The sequence below is a fragment of the Puma concolor genome, chromosome C1 (genome assembly GCF_028749965.1).
Source record: "Puma concolor isolate L17-30 chromosome C1, mPumCon1.1.hap2, whole genome shotgun sequence".
In the NCBI taxonomy this organism is placed as follows: domain Eukaryota; kingdom Metazoa; phylum Chordata; class Mammalia; order Carnivora; family Felidae; genus Puma; species Puma concolor.
In genome coordinates, this window is record NC_141674.1 from 162,882,295 (window position 1) to 162,902,008 (window position 19,714).

At 41.6% G+C, this 19,714-nt stretch overlaps 1 protein-coding gene and 1 long non-coding RNA gene across 10 annotated transcripts in view; one reads left to right on the forward strand and one right to left on the reverse strand.

Annotated features, from left to right (window-relative positions):
- LOC147578532 (uncharacterized) overlaps positions 1-6,314 on the reverse strand; it is a 139,813-nt gene extending 133,499 nt beyond the window's left edge. For 5 of the 8 annotated variants that reach the window (XR_015255317.1, XR_015255319.1, XR_015255314.1 and 2 more), the window contains exon 1: positions 4,629-5,543. This is a non-coding gene — a long non-coding RNA (uncharacterized LOC147578532). Of the gene's footprint in view, positions 1-4,628; positions 5,545-5,566 lie in introns of those variants that run through there. The other 3 variants (XR_015255315.1, XR_015255321.1, XR_015255320.1) reach the window with 3 other exon arrangements.
- CDCA7 (cell division cycle associated 7) lies at positions 5,805-18,342 on the forward strand. 2 transcript variants are annotated; one of them, XM_025912246.2, is made up of 10 exons: positions 5,805-5,955; positions 8,829-8,954; positions 9,373-9,609; positions 12,294-12,530; positions 12,822-12,899; positions 14,529-14,729; positions 15,133-15,270; positions 15,872-16,021; positions 16,497-16,633; positions 17,216-18,342. In XM_025912246.2, exons 1-10 carry the CDS (start codon positions 5,935-5,937, stop codon positions 17,244-17,246), a joined length of 1,356 nt encoding a protein of 451 aa, XP_025768031.1. In that variant the 5' UTR covers positions 5,805-5,934; the 3' UTR covers positions 17,247-18,342. The 2 variants fall into 2 exon arrangements, with proteins under 2 accessions (XP_025768031.1, XP_025768032.1); XM_025912247.2 differs by lacking the exon at positions 9,373-9,609.
- The last annotated feature ends 1,372 nt before the right edge of the window (positions 18,343-19,714 follow it).

Genomic DNA, 19,714 nt, shown 5'->3' on the forward strand with positions numbered 1-19,714 from the left:
TCTTGAGTAAAAACAAAAGTCTTTGCTAGGTGTCTGTGGGTTAGAAGCTGCCCAGCAGGACTTTGCTAGCATATTTCAGAAGGTGGAGCAGGTGCAGTCAGAGCTCCCAGGATAACTGAGGAGCGCATCATAGCCGCTGCCCCACAAACAGGCTCTCACTTTCCCAGACTCCATTCTCCCCTCACAAGCCCACCCAGATAACCCTAACTGCCTCAGCCCCTCTTCCTTTGCATGGTTTGTTTCTGTGATTTTAAGGACAGGGAGCTACTCTTCTATTCTCTTCCTGCAGTTTTCAAAGTCACTTGAGCTCATTCTAGACAATTTGGAAAGAACAAGAAATAGAAAAGAGACAAAAGAAAAATCTCCACAAGCTTCCTCATCCCAGAAGAGATCTCTGCTAACATTCTGCCATATAGTTTTCTGGTCGTTTTTCCTCTCTTCATGGTGTTTTCTAAAGTTACCATTACATCAGAAAGATAAGAGATAACAAGTTTTGGCATGGATGTGGAAAAAAGGAAACACCTCGATATACAAATTGGTGCAGCTATTATGGAAAACAGTATGCTGGTTCCTTTAAAAAAAAAAAAAGCTACAAATAGAAAATACCATATGACCCACTAATTCCACTTCTGGGTATATACCCAAGGGAAATGAAATCACCATCTTCAAGAGATCTTTGCACCCCTATACAAAAATTTTGCCAGGGGCAAATTTAAAAAGTTATAGAAGAACAACTTTGAGGGGTGTTGTGGCTGGTAAAATGCAGGCAGTTAGGTTATAGTTCAGCTTCCATAATGTTGGAACTGATTCAGTAATTAAAACATGACTTTATCTCATCCAGTGTTTACTGATGCTTTAACACTCTACGCAGTGAAATATTTTTTTTAATGTTAATTTTTGAGAGAGAGACTGAGACAGAGCACAAGCAGCAGAGGGGCAGAGAGAGAGAGGGAGACAGAGTACCTGAAGTAGGCTCCAGGCTCCAAGCTGTCAGCACAGAGCCCAACACGGGGCTCGAACCCGTGAGATCATGACTTGAGTCAAAGTCAGATGCTTAACCTACTGAGTCACCCAGGTGCCCCTACACAGTGAAATATTTCAAAATGAACAATGCCTATCCATGAAAAAACAAATATTTCCTCTTGCTACAGATGACCAGCTTTGCATTCATGTTTCTATGTTCCTTTCTCTAATCAGGGATCAGTTGTCTGCAAAACGATCTGCTTAACAGTGCTGACATGTAATCAAAAGCAACATACCAACAGAGTTTGGAGTGGTAAGATTTGTGGACTAAACTGAACCAGGTTGGTAATGGGCTAGGCCCTCCCCCAGAGTGGCTTCTGGCAACAGAAGGGTAACTTTAGGCCTTTTAGGTTTCTTGCCTTTGTACATCCTGAAAGCAGACACTGGGGAGGTAAGCCTATAATTAGGGGGTTATTTAGAATAGAGAGTTGTGACAGACTGCAACCTGTCTGTATTCTCAAACACAGTGAAACCCCTTTCCAGCCCTTTGTCTCTTGGGTGTGTGCGGTCTATTGGAAGGTCTCTAGTTTACTGAACAACTTGGGTTCACATTACATTTCCTGAGAGAAGGAAGGGCATACGGGACCAAGAACAGCATGTCTACTGGGACATCAGCTTTGCTTTGAAATCGCATCTAGAAATGATACATCTCAGGGCACCTGGGGAGCTCAGTCAGTTAAGTGTCTGACTTTGGTTCATGTCACGATCTCATGGTTCATGAGTTCGAGCTCCGGGGTGGAGCTCTGTGCTGACAGCTCAGAGCCTAGAGCCTGCTTGCATTCTGTGTCTCCCTCTCTCTGCCCCTCCCCTGCTTGCTCACTCTCTCTTTCAAAAATAAATAAACATTAAGAAAAACAAAACAAAAAAAAATGATACATCTCATTAATTCTTGCATTCTTTGTCCTAAAATCAATCATCTTGAGTTCAAGTTTGACTTTAGCTCACTTCATTATATAAGTGCTGAGTGCTCAGAACCTCAGGATCAAATTTCAAACTTAGTAATAGGAAATGGAATTCTTTGTGCATGGTGAATAAAAGCTATAGGACAACACACACCAATACTTAAAGATAAAGCTCTTCAAACAAGAGACTGGTATTTTAGAACGTTTTAGATTTAAAATTCCATGTATAATCATTTTAGTTGGTAATAAGTATTTTCTAGGTACCTATTGTATTTACAGCCCTCATACCAGATACTGTCTGTAGATGTCAGGTATGTGCTTATGAAATGTCATTCCCTGTTACCTGTTGCTGTGGCCTGGGCCCTCATCAATCTCTGCACTGAATTTCCATTCTTACTCATTTTGTGTCTTTCACTTAAAATGAACATATTTACCAGTATATGGTTAACATAGTGACTTAAGAGCTTTATGAGGTACCTAAAATTGCAAGATGAACTTGCATTCCCATTTATAGGACCCTGTAAAGGGACTGAATATTTAACACTACAAATATTTATCTTGATTGACAGGACAAATGTTTCAAAATTTAAAAAATTTTTCTTATAAAAAGTTTCAGATCCAAAAGAATATAAAAACCCACAGAAAGTAAAAACATAAAAGACACTCATATACCCACCACTCACATTTAACACTTTGCCATATTTGCTTCGCACTGTTTAGTTTTAAAGAAAGAATCAATGAATGATAGAGCGGGCGGAAGCCTGCATCTCCTCTTTTTTCTTCCCTCCTTGAGTTTACCTCTATCATATTTTGTTTGTGCATGTTTTTATACTTTCACAACTTAAATTATGTTTCTAAAATTTGCATAAGGGGTACAATTTGCACAAATGTTTGCAATTTGCTTTTTCATTCAACATTAAGATTTATCTGTATTGAGGATTTGAACTACTGTTCAAATGCCATTGTATGAATATGCCACTGTTTATACATCCATTTCCCTTCTGAGGGGCATTTAGTTTATCTGCAATATTTTTACTATGATACGCAATGCTAGTATGAATGAACCATCCATCCCTCCAGTGCCATTAGCTCTATCTTCAAAATAACATATCTTAAATCTGAGCACTTCTCCCCACTCCAAAACTACTCTAGTCCAAGCCATCATTTTCTCCTCCAGGGGCTCCTAAGTGACTTGAGCTTTCAATTCTGCTCCCTTTCAATCCATAGTTCACACAGCTCATGGGGTCAGATTGGGTCTGTCCTTCATCAAAATCCTTCCCATTGTACCTAGGATGAAATCCAAAGCTCTTCCCAAGGTCAGGAAGACCCCACATGATCTGGCCCCTCTCCCTTTCCTTCCCTAGCTCTCTAGTCAAGAATACTTGGCTTCTGGGGCACCTGGGTGGCTCAGGTCACCACTCATGGTTTGTGAGTTCAAGCCCCACATCAACTGGCTGCCATCAGCCTGTTAGCATAGAGCCTGCTTCAGATGGTCTGTTCCGCCCCCTCCACCCTTCCCCCCACTTGTGCTCTCCCCAATTAAAAAAATAACAAATAAACATTAAAAAAAAAAAAGGAATATTTGGCTTCTGCTGCTAGCTGTCTTACAGAGCCTTTGAATCAGCTGTTCATTCTGCCTGAAGTCAGCACTTCCCTCATTTGTGTATGGCTTGGTCTCTTGCTTTATTCAGGCTCCTGATCAGATAACTCCTCAGAGAAGCCTTTCCTGTTTTTTCTTATCTGAATACCTCTTTCATTTCGTTTCTCCTTATCCTGCTTTTTTCTTCTCAGAAGTTATCACACCTGAAATTATCTTGTTTACTTCTGTTCCTCCACTAGAATGTAAAGTCCCTGGCCTTTGTGTCCCCAGTTCTCAGAATAGTGTCTAGTGTAACAGGCATCGTCAATACTTAACCTGAACGAATGAGACAGCACCAGTACAAGACTCAACATGCACATTCTCCAGGACACGATCTTAAAAATTTTGTTGATGGTGAAGCACAATATGAAATACACATTTATACAAAGCACACACCCAAAGTGACACAAAGTTGCAGAAAACAATACTCACACTTACTACTCCTAATTTTTTTTTACCCAATTTCAAAAAGAGAAAATGTGCTAGCTGTAATCCAGTAAATTGATTTCACAATTCACCTGCAGTGTGAAAAACTCTGTTTACACCTGGAAGTGGTTTTGCTGGGTTTTACTAAAGATTTCTGAACTGCCCTCCAAAGTAAAATAAAATTACACTACTAACATTGCAGCAATTTCGTCATATCCTTACCAATACCTGGTCTTATCAGGCTTTTCCATTTTCGCCAGTCTGAGTGGAACTATCGCTTTGTTTTAACTTGCATCTTCCTACTTACTAAAAAGACTGACAGCTTAAACTTAAAAAAAAAAAAAAATGTGTAAACTAAATTACTTTCTAGTGCCCCAAGAGATCTAAGAATTTTCCTATCAGAACTTTTCAGAGTTCAAGTGGCTTAATCTTCCCTTACTTTATGCATTTCACAATTCCAAATTCTCACATACTTAAATTGTAGTGTCACAAAACTGTATCCCCAAGGACACAGCACTAACCACAATTTTAGTTCTTTCACCATTTATATGGTTATTTACTCAACACTTATTGACCCCCCCCCCATCCCCAACACTGCCAAGAATTTCCCCAGACAAACCGCCTCCCCTGGCGCCTACCTTCGAGACCATGAGTTCTTTGTGCCTTGCACTGTCACAGAATGACCATGGCCAAGGCGTTAGTTTTAGAATGGCTCTTAGACTCCGACCAAGACCCTCCCAATTCTTCCAATCCATTGTTCTCTAGCATTACTTGCTCCCAAGTTTTTGTATTCAATACATCCAGGGAGGAACGCGGTGGATTCACGCATGCTCTCTTACTGCAAAGGAATTCTTCCCCCAGAGAAAAGTTTTTTAAGGGCGAAAATTCGAATGTTTTCATTTCAAGCACTTGTTTTAAATGAGAGATTATAATTAGGGTTTTTTAAAGCAACCCAAATTATTTTACTTTTTCTTCTGAAAGCTACTTTATTTCTGCTCTCTACAAAATATGCTTAAAAAGTCACACCTTACTGCGTCGGAATGTCAGGTTTGATTAAAAAGGCAAATGAAAAACATCTCACATTCATTCCAATTTCGGTAATTATAAATTCTGACAAAAGATATGATCGCCAAACCACATTAATAGCCTTTAGGTTCTATCCCGACAGATAAAATTCTAAAGGCTTTAGAATCCCGCAGTTAAGTCTTAACTAATAGCAACCCCTTTTTTTCTAATTTCAAAATCACAAGGCTTATGTAAAACTGCAACACAGCTTCGGGTGCTTTCTGGAATGAAACGTCAGGAGTTACCCCATTTAATCGCTTCAGATAACGATGTGGTTACCAAATACGAGGTGCCTCACTCAGGACAGCGACTGGGCTAATAAAGATTGTAGTTCGTGCTTAATTCTTTGATTTTTACATCTAATGATGTAAACCGCACGTCGCAATTAAAGTGCTAAATGCCAAGATCCCCAAGACTCCCGCGCTGCTCTCCATTACCCCGTATCTGCACTTTTCCTCTCTCAGCCCGGAATTCATGCAAATCAGCCTGGTAACCCCGAGGCAATACGAACCTCTTTCGCGCCATTCGCTCAGGACCGTGCAGCGACGTAAAGAGAGTGGTCCTGGAGCCCTAAAAGGGTCGTTTTTCTACAGTGGCTTTTGGAGATTCCTAGGTTGTTGCTCGAGGTCATAATATTTGGGGGGTGGCTTTTTCCCCCCGGCGCCGAGTACGTCTCGCTCCTGGACACGCGGTTACCACAGCTTGCAGGACCTGCGCCCCAACGCGGGAAACCCGGCCGGAGCCCCGCCCCTCTGGGCCCGGGTCTGCGCGCCCCGCCCGCCTGCCGCATCTCCTACTCCTTCGGCTCACTGGGACCGCTGCTCGCGCGGTGCTTCGCTCTCCCAGCTCTGAGCGCCGGCCTGGGCACCCGCCACCGGCATGGACGCTCGCCGCGTGCGGGTGAGCGCTAGGCGGACTAACCCGAGGGGCGGGTGCGGTGGGTGCTGGGCGCGGAACGACTCCTTCCAACTACCGCGGACGGAGTTAACTGGTGGCCGTCTTGGGCGGCATCCGTTTAGGCAAACCCCAGGTTTTGTGCATTTTGGGTAATTCGGCGCGCGGGGCCGGCCCCGTCTCGTGCGCAGGCTGTTCGGAGATGTGAGCAGTTTGCCGGGTTGGCCGCGCCGGAGAACCTGAGGCCACGTGCGCTCTAAGTGCACGTGCGCCCGGGGCCAGACAGTAGCCGGGGCTGGCGGGTTCCCCATTGTGTCTGCCGGCCTGAGCCCGGACGGAGAGGAGCGCCACCCTCCCCGCTCCCTGCGGTTTGCCCTGCAGCCGCCCAGCCCTTTCCAGCGTGCAGCCATGGGCGGGCGGGTGGCTCGCTGTGGCTTGACTCGTGCGCAGTGGGGCGGGGGGGAGGGGGACCTTGGACGCGGTCCCCACGGGATTTTGCGGCTGCCACACCGGCATCCGCTTCTAACTGCCGAGGGTCGGTGGGTTTGAAGTTTAAAGGTGTTGCAAAAACGGTCTCTTTAGAATTTGCGTTGCACACGTGGGGGGAGGCGTCTCTAGTTCAGGGCGGTGGTTAAGAGCACTTAAAGGATCTGGTGGTCCAAACTGTTCGCCCACCATTTGCTCGTTTTCCATTCATCAACCTTACTCACAGCTGCAGGACGTTGCCCTGAATGGAACGTTACTTTTTGCTCTAACGGAAACCGGAACGTAGGGTCTGCCCCAGGAGAGGTTAGAAGATGGGGGCTGGGTGAAAAGGAAGAAAGTGACATGCTGAAAATAAATAAAGATTAACACAAGTGGGGAAGCTGGGGTTCTCGTGGGGGGGGGGGGGGAGTGGACGTGTTGGGGGCGTGGTTTCAAAGACAGCTCCGCCGGGTGTAACCGGGCGTAGCTTTCAGGTAGAAGAAAGCCTTGGGCAAATTGGGCTTGGAATCTGACGTACCTGGGTTCAAATGTGGGCCATCCTGTGACTTGGGTAACCCACTTCACGTCTCGTGCCTCAGCTTTCCCGTCTGTTAAATGGGGAGAATGACAGCACCTTTGTTACAAGGAATTAATGTGAAAACATGCTTAGTGCCTGGCAGGAAAACAAAAACACCTACTAAATGGTATAGTTACCGGCCTGCCGGAAAAGCTCAACTTAGCCATAACCATTTGCCTTTTTCTATGTCTTTTTCTCCACCTGTTAACTTGAGTCTTGGCATGTGCTGACTTGTTAAAGCCCAGCATATGTTTCCCTGTCGGCTTCCAGTAGACTGCCTGCCTTGAGGCTGTCTTGGGCCTTTGACTGCTTGCAGGTAGATTGATGAGTAAATGGTGATAATTGCTGCAGCAGTGCAAGGTGCGCTGCTGTTTTAGGAGATTGCAGAATTGGGTTCTCCTGCCAACTGTGTCAGCTTGGGCGCTCTATTTCACCTCCCTGGAGTCTTGAATTTCCTCACCTGGAAAATAGGGTGTTTCTGAGAACCCTTCTAATGGGTAGTAGTTCTACGTATTATCACATTTTCTTCCCTTTCTAAAAGGACAAAAGACGTCATTTTATTTGCAAGAGATTGAAATGAAATGCAGAATGGTAGGTGTACAAAGAAGGTCAAGAGTGTTCTTTCCATGGGGCGCCTGGGTGGCTCATTCGGATTCTTGGTTTCTGCTCAGGTCATGATCTTATGGTTAATGAGTTGGAGCCTCCAAGCTCCCCTCCCCTCTATGGGCTCTGCGCTGCTTGGGACTCTGCCCCTCCCCTCCCAAATAAATAAATAAAACTTAAAAAAAAGAAAAAAGAATGTTCATTTCACCTGACACCGCACATCTTGGCATTATTTTGTGGGACCTATAGCAGAGCTTGCCTTCCAAAGTTTTCATTGTGAGGAATCACTTTTGTTGCGTGGCCATATTTAAGAAAATTAAAATACAGGATCTAATACAACACTTAAGGAATCTCATTACATATTAAGAAATGGCAGAAACTGCTGTTTTAACAGGAGATAGACACCAATTTCATTTTTTTGTGAGCAATGCCAGGTTGTTCGGTGTTTAACAAGTAATCTACAAGTAATTTGTGACTTAACAGAAGGACTTCTAAAAATTTAAGACTTGTACAGCAAGGAAACGGGAGAACTGAATATCAGGCCAGGCTAGTGGAGCGCTGAAGTGGAATCAGGCATTCTACCTGGGTTTGGAGTGCTGTTTGACCTTTAACTTGGCTCCTTGTATGTTTGTTCACTGAGTTGATGTACTTGATTTATAAGGACTTGTGCTGAAATCACTATACCCTTCCTGGTTGGAACAGGGCCTGTTTGAAATCCTGCCATCTTGAAATAGAGGTGCTGCCCAGTTTTTGTAGTTTGGGAAATTAGCATCACAGTACAGAGCCCAAAGCTTATATAAAAAGACCTCATTAGGTTGATTTTGGCCGAGGAACTCTACCATTTTGTACTTTTGAAAATTTCCTTTTAGAAGTGCAATCTAATGTTTTTTATTAACAGGCAGATTTTAGGAGGGCAGCGTGAAACCCCTTGGGAACTCAGTATAACTCTCAGCTTGGTGGGAAGAAAGGTGCACAGTGAGGTAGCCCTATAGATGTTTCATTATTTTGATAAATGTCCTTAACAATATCCCTTCAAAGGGATCCCCTTCCTTTTATGGTTTTACCAGGTTTTGAAAATATTTTTGTAGCATTTGCAAATCCTCCTTTTTCTGTATAGGGCATAAGAAATGGTAATGTCGACTCTGCGCTGTTTCAACCTACTAAACTCAAAAATGATGTCTTTAGTTAGTGTAGTAAGTGTCCCACTTAATAGTATTGCCATTTTCCTTTGCAGCAAAAGGGTCACGGAGTAAAGAAGAACTTAAAGAAATTTAGATACGTGAAGTTGATTTCCATGGAAACCTCGTCATCCTCTGATGACAGTTGTGACAGCTTTGCTTCTGATAATTTTGCAAACACGGTAAGTGCTGCCTGAGAATAAACAGAATTGAGTCTGCAGTGCTCAAAATGCCCCCAAATGCTTTGTGCGTGATTAAAACTGCTTGCTTTTTGCCTGCATTTCTACACAGCCGCTAGGAAAATACAGTATGCATTGTAATTTCATTTCATTTTTTGCTGTGGTTCTAGGTAGTAATTGTTGGAGGTAGATTAGCTACTTATTCTATCCTTTTGAAATGTCGCCTAACCTAACATGCTTGATGATTTGCCATAACAACTCAGAAATCATTTGTAAACCTCTGAACCATTTTTCTTTGTAACAAAAGCTGTTCTCTTGTAGTGCACTTGTAAATGTGATTTGCTCTCTGCACGGTTTATGGAAAATTGGTTCTTGAAAAAGGGGGAAAATGCACAACCACATTTATTTATTTATTTTACAGAAACCTAAATTCAGGTCAGATATCAGTGAAGAACTGGCAAATGTTTTTTATGAGGACTCTGATAATGAATCTTTCTGCGGCTTTTCAGAAAGTGAGGTGCAAGATGTGTTAGACCATTGTGGATTTTTACAGAAACCAAGGCCAGATGTCACTAAAGAACTGGCCAGTATTTTTCATGCCGACTCTGACGATGAATCATTTTGCGGTTTCTCAGAGAGTGAGATACAAGATGGAATGGTGAGTTTGAGAACCAATATCAAGAAGTAAGGTACATTTACAGGCATGACACGCTTGTTTTAAAAAAAGTTTTTTTTCTTGTAATTTTCATTTTAGTCATGCCAGGAAATTTTGTTGACCTTTTTAAAATTTTGAGTTCTTTTCTTCATGTCTTACAGCAGTTTTTACTGATGTAGTCCTGCTTGTAAAGCTTGAATATTTTGTAGGCTCTGAAAATCTTGGAAACTGGTAAGGTAAAATTGACCGACCTCCAGATTTCTGTTGCCACAAAAATCTACCCTGATGATCAGAAGCACACATGTCCTCCAGATCAGCCACATTCACATTGAAGTTCAAGTGCCCAGCCCAGTACCGGCCTGGCATGGGGCAGGCCTTTGGTAAATGTTGGTTCCCATGGTGGATCTTATATACATCTGCATCCAGAAAACCTGTGATAACTCATGTGCAGGAGTTCGAGTGCAGATAATGACAATTAGGATCCTTCATGCTTTGACTTTGGCTCCTTGGCTGGCTTTTCTTGTGCACGCTGCCTTGCCCATAACCTCTGTCATTCTGCTCAGGCCACTGCTGCTGCTGCACATCAGTCCCACTCTCCCTGAGCATACTGTTTAGTTCTGCAGACTCTTGCAAACAAGACTGTCTCAACAAAGGAAGCAGTGTGTTGATTTATAGTCAGGTGCGTGCTCTTCAGCTCATGGTGATCTGATGTGGGGCCACTCCCGGGGACCACATTGATCCTGACTTAAAAGGACACCTGGCCACGGAGTGTTTATCACTATCTAACTTTGTGGTAATGTAACATTTCCCCTAAGAAGTGACGGTGGTCCAAATCAGTGCATATCGGGAGTTATTACTGGTCTGCAAATACTGGATGTGACCCAAACATTGTCTACAGCCTGAGTCATTTCTGGACAATGTTTCCATTCTTTGTGGTTGCTGTTTGTTTCGATTAATAACATGCCAATCAATTAAAAGTCTTAAGAACTCATAAAAGTTTGTCATTTTCTCCTAATCATGCATACTAAAAGTACATGAAGAATACTAAAAGCTGTTTGGATTTCAGAAATGTTTGAATGTTAAAAAAAAAAAATGGCTCTACCATTTCTGGGAGTTTTATGAGTGATATTTTTTCCTTTCTCATTTTTTTTCAACCATCACCACAGTCGATTTAGAATGTTTTCATCACCTCCCGCAAAACCCTGTTCCCATGAACATCCTTTCCCAATATCCTCAATCGGCAACCACCAATCTATCTTCTACTGTTAGAGGTTTTTATATTTTGGACAGTGTATAAATGAGTGCAATCTTTTGTGACTGGCTTCTTTCACTTCACGAAATGTTTTCAAGGTTCTTCCATGTTGTGGTATGTGCTAGTACTTGATAACTTTTTTACTGCTGAATGATATTTTCTGAAAATACTACATTGTATTTATCCTATTCATCAGTTGATGGATTTTTGGATTGATTGTACCTTTTGGCTATTGTGAATAGTACTTCTTTGAACATTCATGATCAAGTTTTTGTGTGGACATATATTCTTGGAGTATATATATGATTGGATTATATAGTAACTCTGGCCTTTTAATGAACTGACAAGCTCTTTTCCTAAGTAGCTGCACCATTTTACATTCCTACCTGTAGTGTGGGCGGGTTCCAGTTTCTCTATATCCTTCTCATACATTCTTGTTACTGATTCAGTTCTACTAGTAGGTAATGAAGCAGTATCTTGTGATTCTGATTTGTTTTTCCCTAATGGATAATTTTAATACATCTTTAATGGTGGAAACTTACTTTTGGAATCTCGTTTTTTTCTCTTCCTCTAATTTTTAAATTTTCAATAAGATGATTAGAGAGCTATCTAGAGTAGTCAAATTCATAGCGACAGAAAGTAGAATGGTGGTTGCCAGAAGCCAGGGGTGGAATGGGGAGTTAGTATTTCATGGGTACGGTCTCAGTTTGGGAAGATGAAAAAGTTTTGGAGATGGATTGTGGTGATGGTTACACAACAGTGTGAATGTATTTAATGCCACTGAACTATACACTTAAAAATGGTTAAAATGGTGGGGCACCTGCACGGCTCGGTCAGTTAATGGTTCAACTTTTGATCTCAGCTCAGGTCTTGATATCAGGGTCAGGAGTTTAAGGCCCATGTTGGGTTCCACGCTGGGTGTGAGGCCTACTTAAAAATAAAAACGAAAAGGTTAAAATGGTATATTTTTATGTCACATATATTTACTGTGAATTTTTTAAAAAGTAGATTAGAGAATAAAGACCCCTTTAATATAGTTTAATGCCATAACCATTGAAACCATGTTTATGGGAGAGCACAATTGTAGGAATTCTTGTAATAAACCAAAGGTCTATTTTTTTTTTAAAGAAATTAAAAAAGGAGCTAGGAATTTCACATTTCAAAAAAATGACTCAAAACCACTGGCCTAAGGGCTATGATAATGACTTGTAATGATGTGTCTCAGATAGGCTATGTGAGTTAACACTCAGATTGTTGTAATTCCTGATTTTGTTACCCAGAGCTATCAATTACAATTGACAGTTAAAGTATTCAGTTAAAATTTATTTGATGCCATTGTCTCTTGTCCAAAAGGAATTTGGTAGTCATACTGGTGCAGCCTGTGGGACAATCAGCAAGTCATTAACGATTCTATTGTTCCCACCCAATTAACTAGAGACTGCAGTCAGACCACACTGGCTGCAGGACCCGAAGCCAGTGCAGAAGGTCCGGACCCCTCCGCGTGGCCATGAAGTTTCCAACTCAGAACACCAGGGGAGCCGCCAGCAAGAGAGCAGCACCCCCAGAACCCTCTGAGAATTCTGTGACCGATTCCAGTTCTGATTCAGAAGATGAAAATGGCATGAATTTTTTGGAGAAAAGAGCTTTAAATATAAAGCAAAACAAAGCAATGGTAGGTATCTGACTTTGTGCTAAAACTCTTCCTGGCCTTTCTCTAAGCCGCTTGTTGCTTATATCTGTCCTAAGAATTATTTTCAGTGTAGCTGTGAAGTCTTCATAAAATATGCTTTAAGACGTGCTTCTTTTTCCTAAATTCCTAAAAAATTTCCTTAAAAAATCTTTTTTAATCATTAAAGTCTCAGTAAATGTATAAGTTAAATCAAACTCGAGATGTGCTACTGTAATTTCATTTTTGGCAAGTAACCTAAACTAATAGTTTCTGTTGAATTTTTTCCCTTTTTAGCTTGCAAAACTAATGTCAGAATTAGAAAGTTTCCCTGGCTCATTCCCTGGAAGGCGTTCCCTACCAGGCCCCAGTTCGGTAAGTGTGATCCTTATTTGTATAATAGTATTATGGACAGGTCTAATGTAGATTTGTTATTTTAAAATCCAATTTCCTTATTTTGTGTAGTCCTACAGACAAAGAGGAAGTAGAGAAAACCTTCTAACCGATCTCTGGGACCTCTTCTGTACATCCCAGGGCAGGTGGGGCCTCCCCAAGCCATGCTTCTGCAGTGCTTAAACTAACCCTTCGGATTGGTTCTTTCTGTCCTTCCCAACTCAGCTAAGCCCCTCAAGCACAGGGAGTAAATACTGAAAAAAAAATTTTTTTTTCTTAACATTAGTATATTCCTTCTACATAATAGATACATAATAATAGGTTTTTAATAACTGAGAATGAGAAAAAAGAAGGAAAAAACAATTTTGTTTAAATGTTTGTTTAGTTTTGACAGAGAGTGCATGCAGGGGAGGGGCAGAGAAAGGACAGAGGATCCAGAGCAGGCTCTGTGCTGACAGCAGCAAGCCCGACCCGGGCTGGAACTCCCAACCCATGAGATCATGACCTGAGCCAAGTCAAACGCTCAACTGACTGAGCCACCCAGACAACCCAGAAAAAGCAATTTCTTAACCAAGTGATGGTCTACTATATGTGATTCTTTTCTGAGGAACTAAGCTGGTGCAACTAAGGGGAATTTGGGGTGCATGCTGTGGTACAAAAGGAAAGACTTCCTTTCCTCACCTCTTCCTGAGGAAAAAGGGAAGAAGCAAGCAAGAAAAAGAAGGAAAACCACATACATACATTTTTCTCTGGTGCAATATAGAAATAGTGAGAATGGGGCGCCTGGGTGGCGCAGTCGGTGAAGCGTCCGACTTCAGCCAGGTCACGATCTCGCGGTCCGTGAGTTCGAGCCCCGCGTCGGGCTCTGTGCTGCCGGCTCAGAGCCTGGAGCCTGTTTCGGATTCTGTGTCTCCCTCTCTCTCTGCCCCTCCCCTGCTCATGCTCTCTCTCTGTCTCTCAAAAATAAATAAAGGTTAAAAAAATTTTAAAAAAAAAAAAAAAAAAAAAAAAAAAAAAAAAAAGAAATAGTGAGAATGTTTCAGAGCTCGAGATGTTGTAGAAAAGGTGGTGGTGGTGATGGTGTTGTTTTTGGTTTTTGGGAAAACAAGAACTATTCATCTTTATTAAGTGGAAGGATAAGTAGATGATCTCTCAGTTTGAGAGGAAACAGCTTGGTATTAGAAAAGCAGAATTACGGCGCGCCTGGGTGGCTCAGCCGGTTGAGCGTCATTCCTCGGCTCGGGTCATGATCTCACAGTGTGAGTTCAGGCCCCGCATTGGGCTCTGTGCCTATAGCTCGGAGCTTGGAGCCTGCTTCAGATTCTGTGTCTTCTCTCTCTCTGCCCCTCCCCCGCGCGCGCGCTCTCTCTCTCTCTCTCTCTCTCTCTCTCTTTTTCTCTCTCTCAAAAATAAACATTTAAAAATTTTAAGAAAAAAAAGAATTACAATAGCTCTATCATTTCGGGGCTCATTTTCTCATGAATTCTAGAAAGAACAAAGAATTAGGAAATGGAGCTCTCCTTTTACTTTTACAAAAACATACTTAAAGAGAAGGTGCCACAGAACCTTCATTCTGGAATAAATGGGTTCCATCATATGTGTTTTGTTTAGCAGTCAAAGACAACCCGGAGGCGTACATTCCCAGGTGTTGCTTCCAGAAGAAACCCTGAACGGAGAGCTCGTCCTCTCACCAGGTCAAGGTCCCGGATCCTTGGATCCTTTAGTGCTCTGCCCCCAGAAGAGGAGGAGGAAGAGGAGGAAGATAAGTTCATGTTGGTGAGAAAGAGGAAGACCATGGACAACTACATGAATGTGAGTTCTCCACATTTGTGCTCGCCCTTCCGTTTATCGTCTTCCACAGGCCCAGCATCCAATACACAGCACAGGACACACGCAGCCTCAATGCCAGATGACCCGTGGTAAACATGCTTCTCAAACCGTTTAAAATTGTTAATGCCACATATGCTATCAAATAGATGGGCTTTGTTATTAGATGATCAGGTCAAAGGTTTCTTCACCTTTTCTTAATGTCGGAATCATTTCCATGATGTTGTCCCCAATATCCTTAGTAAACTTAACAACTTGCATCTTCTCCATAAGCTCTAAAACAGATTTCTAGGTTGAATTCTTTGTGGAGAAATTACAAATCCTGTATCTGAGATTCAGAACTTGGGAGCACCAGTAAGAGCGCTATTCCATGATTTTTGTCATGCAGGAAGATGACGTGCCCAGAAATCGTCGTGCCGGATCCATGACCCTCCCACATATAATTCGCCCTGTGGAAGAAATTACAGAGGAAGAGCTGGAGAACATCTGTAACAACTCTCGAGAGAAGATCTATAACCGTTCATTGGTACAAGCCTCTAAATTGTTATCTGTGAACGTGAATGTCTGTGAGAGAAAGGATAGCTTCTATCCTTAGAGTTTTGCTAATGTTAAAGGTCTCACCATGTGGGATGTGTGGTTGTTTTTTTTTTTGTATTTTTTTCTTTTCATAGAAGAAAAGAGAGTTTTTAGCATCTTTGGAATATAGACCTCTTGGTCTGCAATAGTAGTATTTGCTTAGTAAGCCTTTGGTAGTAGTTGATCTTTTCTCAATTTAGAAATTGATTCAGCATATATCTACTATATACACAGTTGCTGGGTGTATGGTGGTATACTAAAGATAAAAAAGGATTTGGGTGGGGTTTTGGTTTTTTTTTGTGTTTGCATAAGATGTTTTAGTAGAGAAAACTAGTGTTGATCATATTAACTATAGCATGTGCCAATTGAATGAAATCAGTATGCCTGAAATACTTTTCATGTCTTTAGCATATACCCATGTATGTAGATTTGAAATAGGATTCAAAGACGAATTGTCAGACTCCATCCACAAAGAAGGACATTCTTTATGCTATTTCTCTATACAAAAAGCAGTATTTTGTTCTTTTTTTCCTTTATTTGCCTCTTTGTAGGGATCTACTTGCCACCAATGCCGCCAGAAAACTATCGATACCAAAACAAACTGCAGAAACCCGGAGTGCTGGGGTGTTCGTGGCCAGTTCTGTGGCCCCTGCCTTCGAAACCGTTATGGTGAAGAAGTCAAGGATGCTCTGCTGGATCCAGTAGGTTCCTCGAAGGGGTGGTGCTGTGGGCTTGAAGGTCAGCCACAAGTTGAAAGGGCCCAAAGGAGGGCATCCATGAGAGGACTGAGCCCTTATTGTTGTGCGGCATACATATTTCAGGGGAGGCCGATGAATTCATAGTGTTGGTGCTAGGTTAAGTGTGAGCCCCTTTCCAGAGTTTGTGGAACCAGGCCGTTCAGGGGATGCCGATTCTGTTTACCCCTGCTATTGCTATGTAGCTATTGCTATGTAACTTCCTCTGCTGCATTTCCTAAGAAAATAATCCTTCGAATGTAGGAAATGACTAATGGAAATTAATCCTATTAAAAAACCTATGAAAGGTTTTTCTATTCATTAAAAAACAAAAGATTTAAATGCAATTGATGATACCTACCTTAGATTAAAGAGAAATGGATAAGTAAGAGGAGGAAGGGAAGATTTGATTTAACTGTGCCTTTTCACAATTCTCCTTCAGAACTGGTATTGTCCGCCTTGCCGCCGAATCTGCAACTGCAGTTTCTGTCGGCAGCGAGATGGGCGGTGTGCGACTGGGGTCCTTGTGTATTTAGCCAAATACCATGGCTTTGGGAACGTGCATGCTTACTTGAAAAGGTAATTGGCTGGCTTTTCTCTCCTCCACACCCAAATCTTAACATTCATTTATGTATCTTAGTACGAAGGTGATAGAAGTCAGAATAGCGGTTATCTCCAGGTGGTGGGAACCGCATGTTTTGACTGGAAACAGGCACATTGGGAGTCTTTTTGAATGTTAGAGACATTTTATATCTTCATCTGGGTGGTGGGGACATGTATGTGTGAGTGTGTAAAAATTCAAGTTGTACATTTCAGATGTATGCACTTGACTATTTTACAACTCAGTAAAGACATTTTTAAGTAATTTTTCTTGAAGTTTACTTATTTTGAGAGAGGTAGACAATGTGAGTCGGGGAGGAGCAGAGAGGGGGAGAAAATCCCAAGCAGGCTCCACACAGTCAGTGGAGAACCTGATGCAGGGCTCGAACTTACAAACCTTGAGATCATGACCTGAGCCAAAATCAAGAGTCAGACACTTAAACCGACTGAGCCACCCAGGCACCCCTCAATGAACACATTTTTAAAACAGTGAATTAAACTTTCGAAAGAAAATTCTTAGGTCGAAAACCATATCCTGACATGTTCCTTTCTCTCTTTCAGTCTGAAACAGGAATTCGAAATGCAAGCATAGCATTTAGAAGATCCAGTACCCGTCTTCCACTGTGCAAATCTTCCAAGTTCAGGTTTTCAATTTTGTCATGTGATTGGAACCTGAGTTACGAATTTTGATGATCAGTCTGTTCTGTAGGAAATGCAAATCAAGTTCCTCTCACTAACAAACGTGTTTCTGAGCATCACAGAGGTATATCTCTAGCTATACTGTGCCCTCCTGCTGTTTCTTTGCTTTTTCCCCCACCCCTCACCTCATTCCATCCCCCTCTATTTCCAGTGGTTCCCTCCCACCATTTTGTTTCTGAATTCTTTTTGAATAGCAATTTTATGAAAGCATGTTTGATTTAATTGGCGTTGAAACCGCCCTGGAATCTGCCCATAAAACCAAGCACTTAGAAACAGTAGTAACATTAACTAACTACATCTATTGAATTTCCAGAGAACAGCCCTCTAACTTGTTTACGGGAAAGCAGTGAGCACAATTTATGATTTATTGTTCATACTAGTTAACCTTTTCTAACAGAATCAAGGCACACAAGTCTTAAAACCATGTGGAAAAATTGGGTAATTGTTGGGAAATGGAGTATTATTATTTTGGATGCCTCTCGTGAGAATATTCCATGTATTGTGCAATTGTAGTTTGCCAAGTTTATTTCCGTTCCTACGTAAGATGTTTCAAATTCCTGATCATTTTGCATGGAAAATTGATATTAGTACTAGTCTACGACTAGTCTTTGCAGTTTTTACTTTCTTGAAGTTATAACTAGGCACAGAGTTCATGTTCAGGTTTTAAGCACTTTTATAACAATGAGAAGTGCCTTTTTGGAGTTGGGTGACTTTCAACAGTTTAACTTGACATCTCTGTCCTTTTAATTTCTGGGCAGAATTCATGTGTCGCCCCTACCCCCTACCCGACCCCTTTTTGCATTAGATCGTTTTGTAGAGGTGGAATCAAAGTGTCTTTGTCCATTTTCTTTGCATGTGTAGCCTATTGCTATGGCCATTCAGTGTTTGATGCCTAATTGGACATTGAATCAATAAATGTAAATAGAGCTTTTGATCTGTAATGCTTTTATACAAAGTTTTTTATTTTAATAATAAAATGTTATATTCTAGCTTGTCTGTTTTCTTTTTTATTCTTTAATAATCTTAACTGCACTGAATCCTAATTGTCTTCTCATATTTAAACAAAAGACCATTTCTACCTTTTATAGAGTCTGCCTTTTGGCTTAAGTTTCTGAAGGTTAAGGGCCAGCTCTTTTGAACAGGACCTAGCTTGGTGATATAACCAGTTCCTGTGATCAGAAAATCAGCGGAGACAACTATAGATAGAAAATAATACATGCTCATGAAGTTTTACAACTTTGTTTTCCTTTCACCATTTGCCAACCCAAGAACTAACACCAATTTCAAAATACCTGGCTTGATTTTATCAGCCATTTGAATATTTTTTAAGTTAGAAAAAAAGTTTTTTAAATTTATTTTGAGAGAGAAAGCGAGCAAGTGGGGGAGGGGCAGAGAGAGGGAGGGGGAGAGAGAGAGCCTAATTTGGGGCTCTAACTCATGAATCATGAGATGCCCTGAGCCCAAGTCAGACACTTAGCAGACCGAGCCACCCAGGTGCCTGTATTTATTTTTTAATTTTTATACTTTAGGCTCCACGCCCAGTGTGGGGTTCAGACTCACAACTCTGAGATCAAGAGTCACATGTTCCATGGAACCATTCGAGTATTTAGGCCATGCTATATCTTGAGGCCTGCTCTAGAACTGAGAGAAGCCAAAGACAAGGCACGGTCTGAAAGCTCTCATAACCCAGTTTAGACCAGAGTTGACAAATTACAGCCTGTGGGCCAGATCCTACTGTAGCCTATATTCATATGACAGTTGCACTAAGTATGTTCTTTATTTTTTTAGAGGGTTGTAAAAAAACGCATGTGACACAGTGGTTTACAAAGCCTAAAATGTTTACAGTCTGCCACTTAACTATAGGTTTGCTGACTTAATCTCTAGACTTCTCTTGGAAATCCTGTATACCCCTATGTACTCATTTGGGGAGAAAATGATCAAGCTATGGGAAGTTACACAACTGGTATTCTAGATAGATCCAAAAGAAATGGGTATTTTTATAAACTTGGGACTCTTAACCCAAATTGTAATCTATCTCCCCCTTTTAGGTATGTGATTAGGAAGGTTAAATTCAGGGGAGTTTGTAAAATTGGTCGCTGTCTGGGATATTTTTGTTGTTACCATGTTTTAATATGAAATGGAACTGTTGTTTTTCACTCAAGAATAGTGACTAGTAACAGCTGATTCCGAGACTTAAACGATTTACGGTCTAGTGGAGGAACAAAGAGAAAAACCTAAAAATGGAATTCTGAGTAGGAATGAACACAGGAAGAGGCATTTTATAGCACTGATGGGCCCATGGGTTTTGTAATGACTTCCATCTTACAGAAAAGATACAGATCAGTGGCTTTATTTGGGGAG

Excerpts from the sequence above, each read along its gene's own strand:
- CDCA7 (XM_025912246.2), top strand. The coding sequence starts at position 5,935 with ATGGACGCTCGCCGCGTGCGG. Across the intron at positions 15,271-15,871 it reads AGATCTATAACCGTTCATTG|GGATCTACTTGCCACCAATG; the intron begins GTACAAGCCTCT and ends GCCTCTTTGTAG. Across the intron at positions 16,634-17,215 it reads GTGCATGCTTACTTGAAAAG|TCTGAAACAGGAATTCGAAA; the intron begins GTAATTGGCTGG and ends TCTCTCTTTCAG.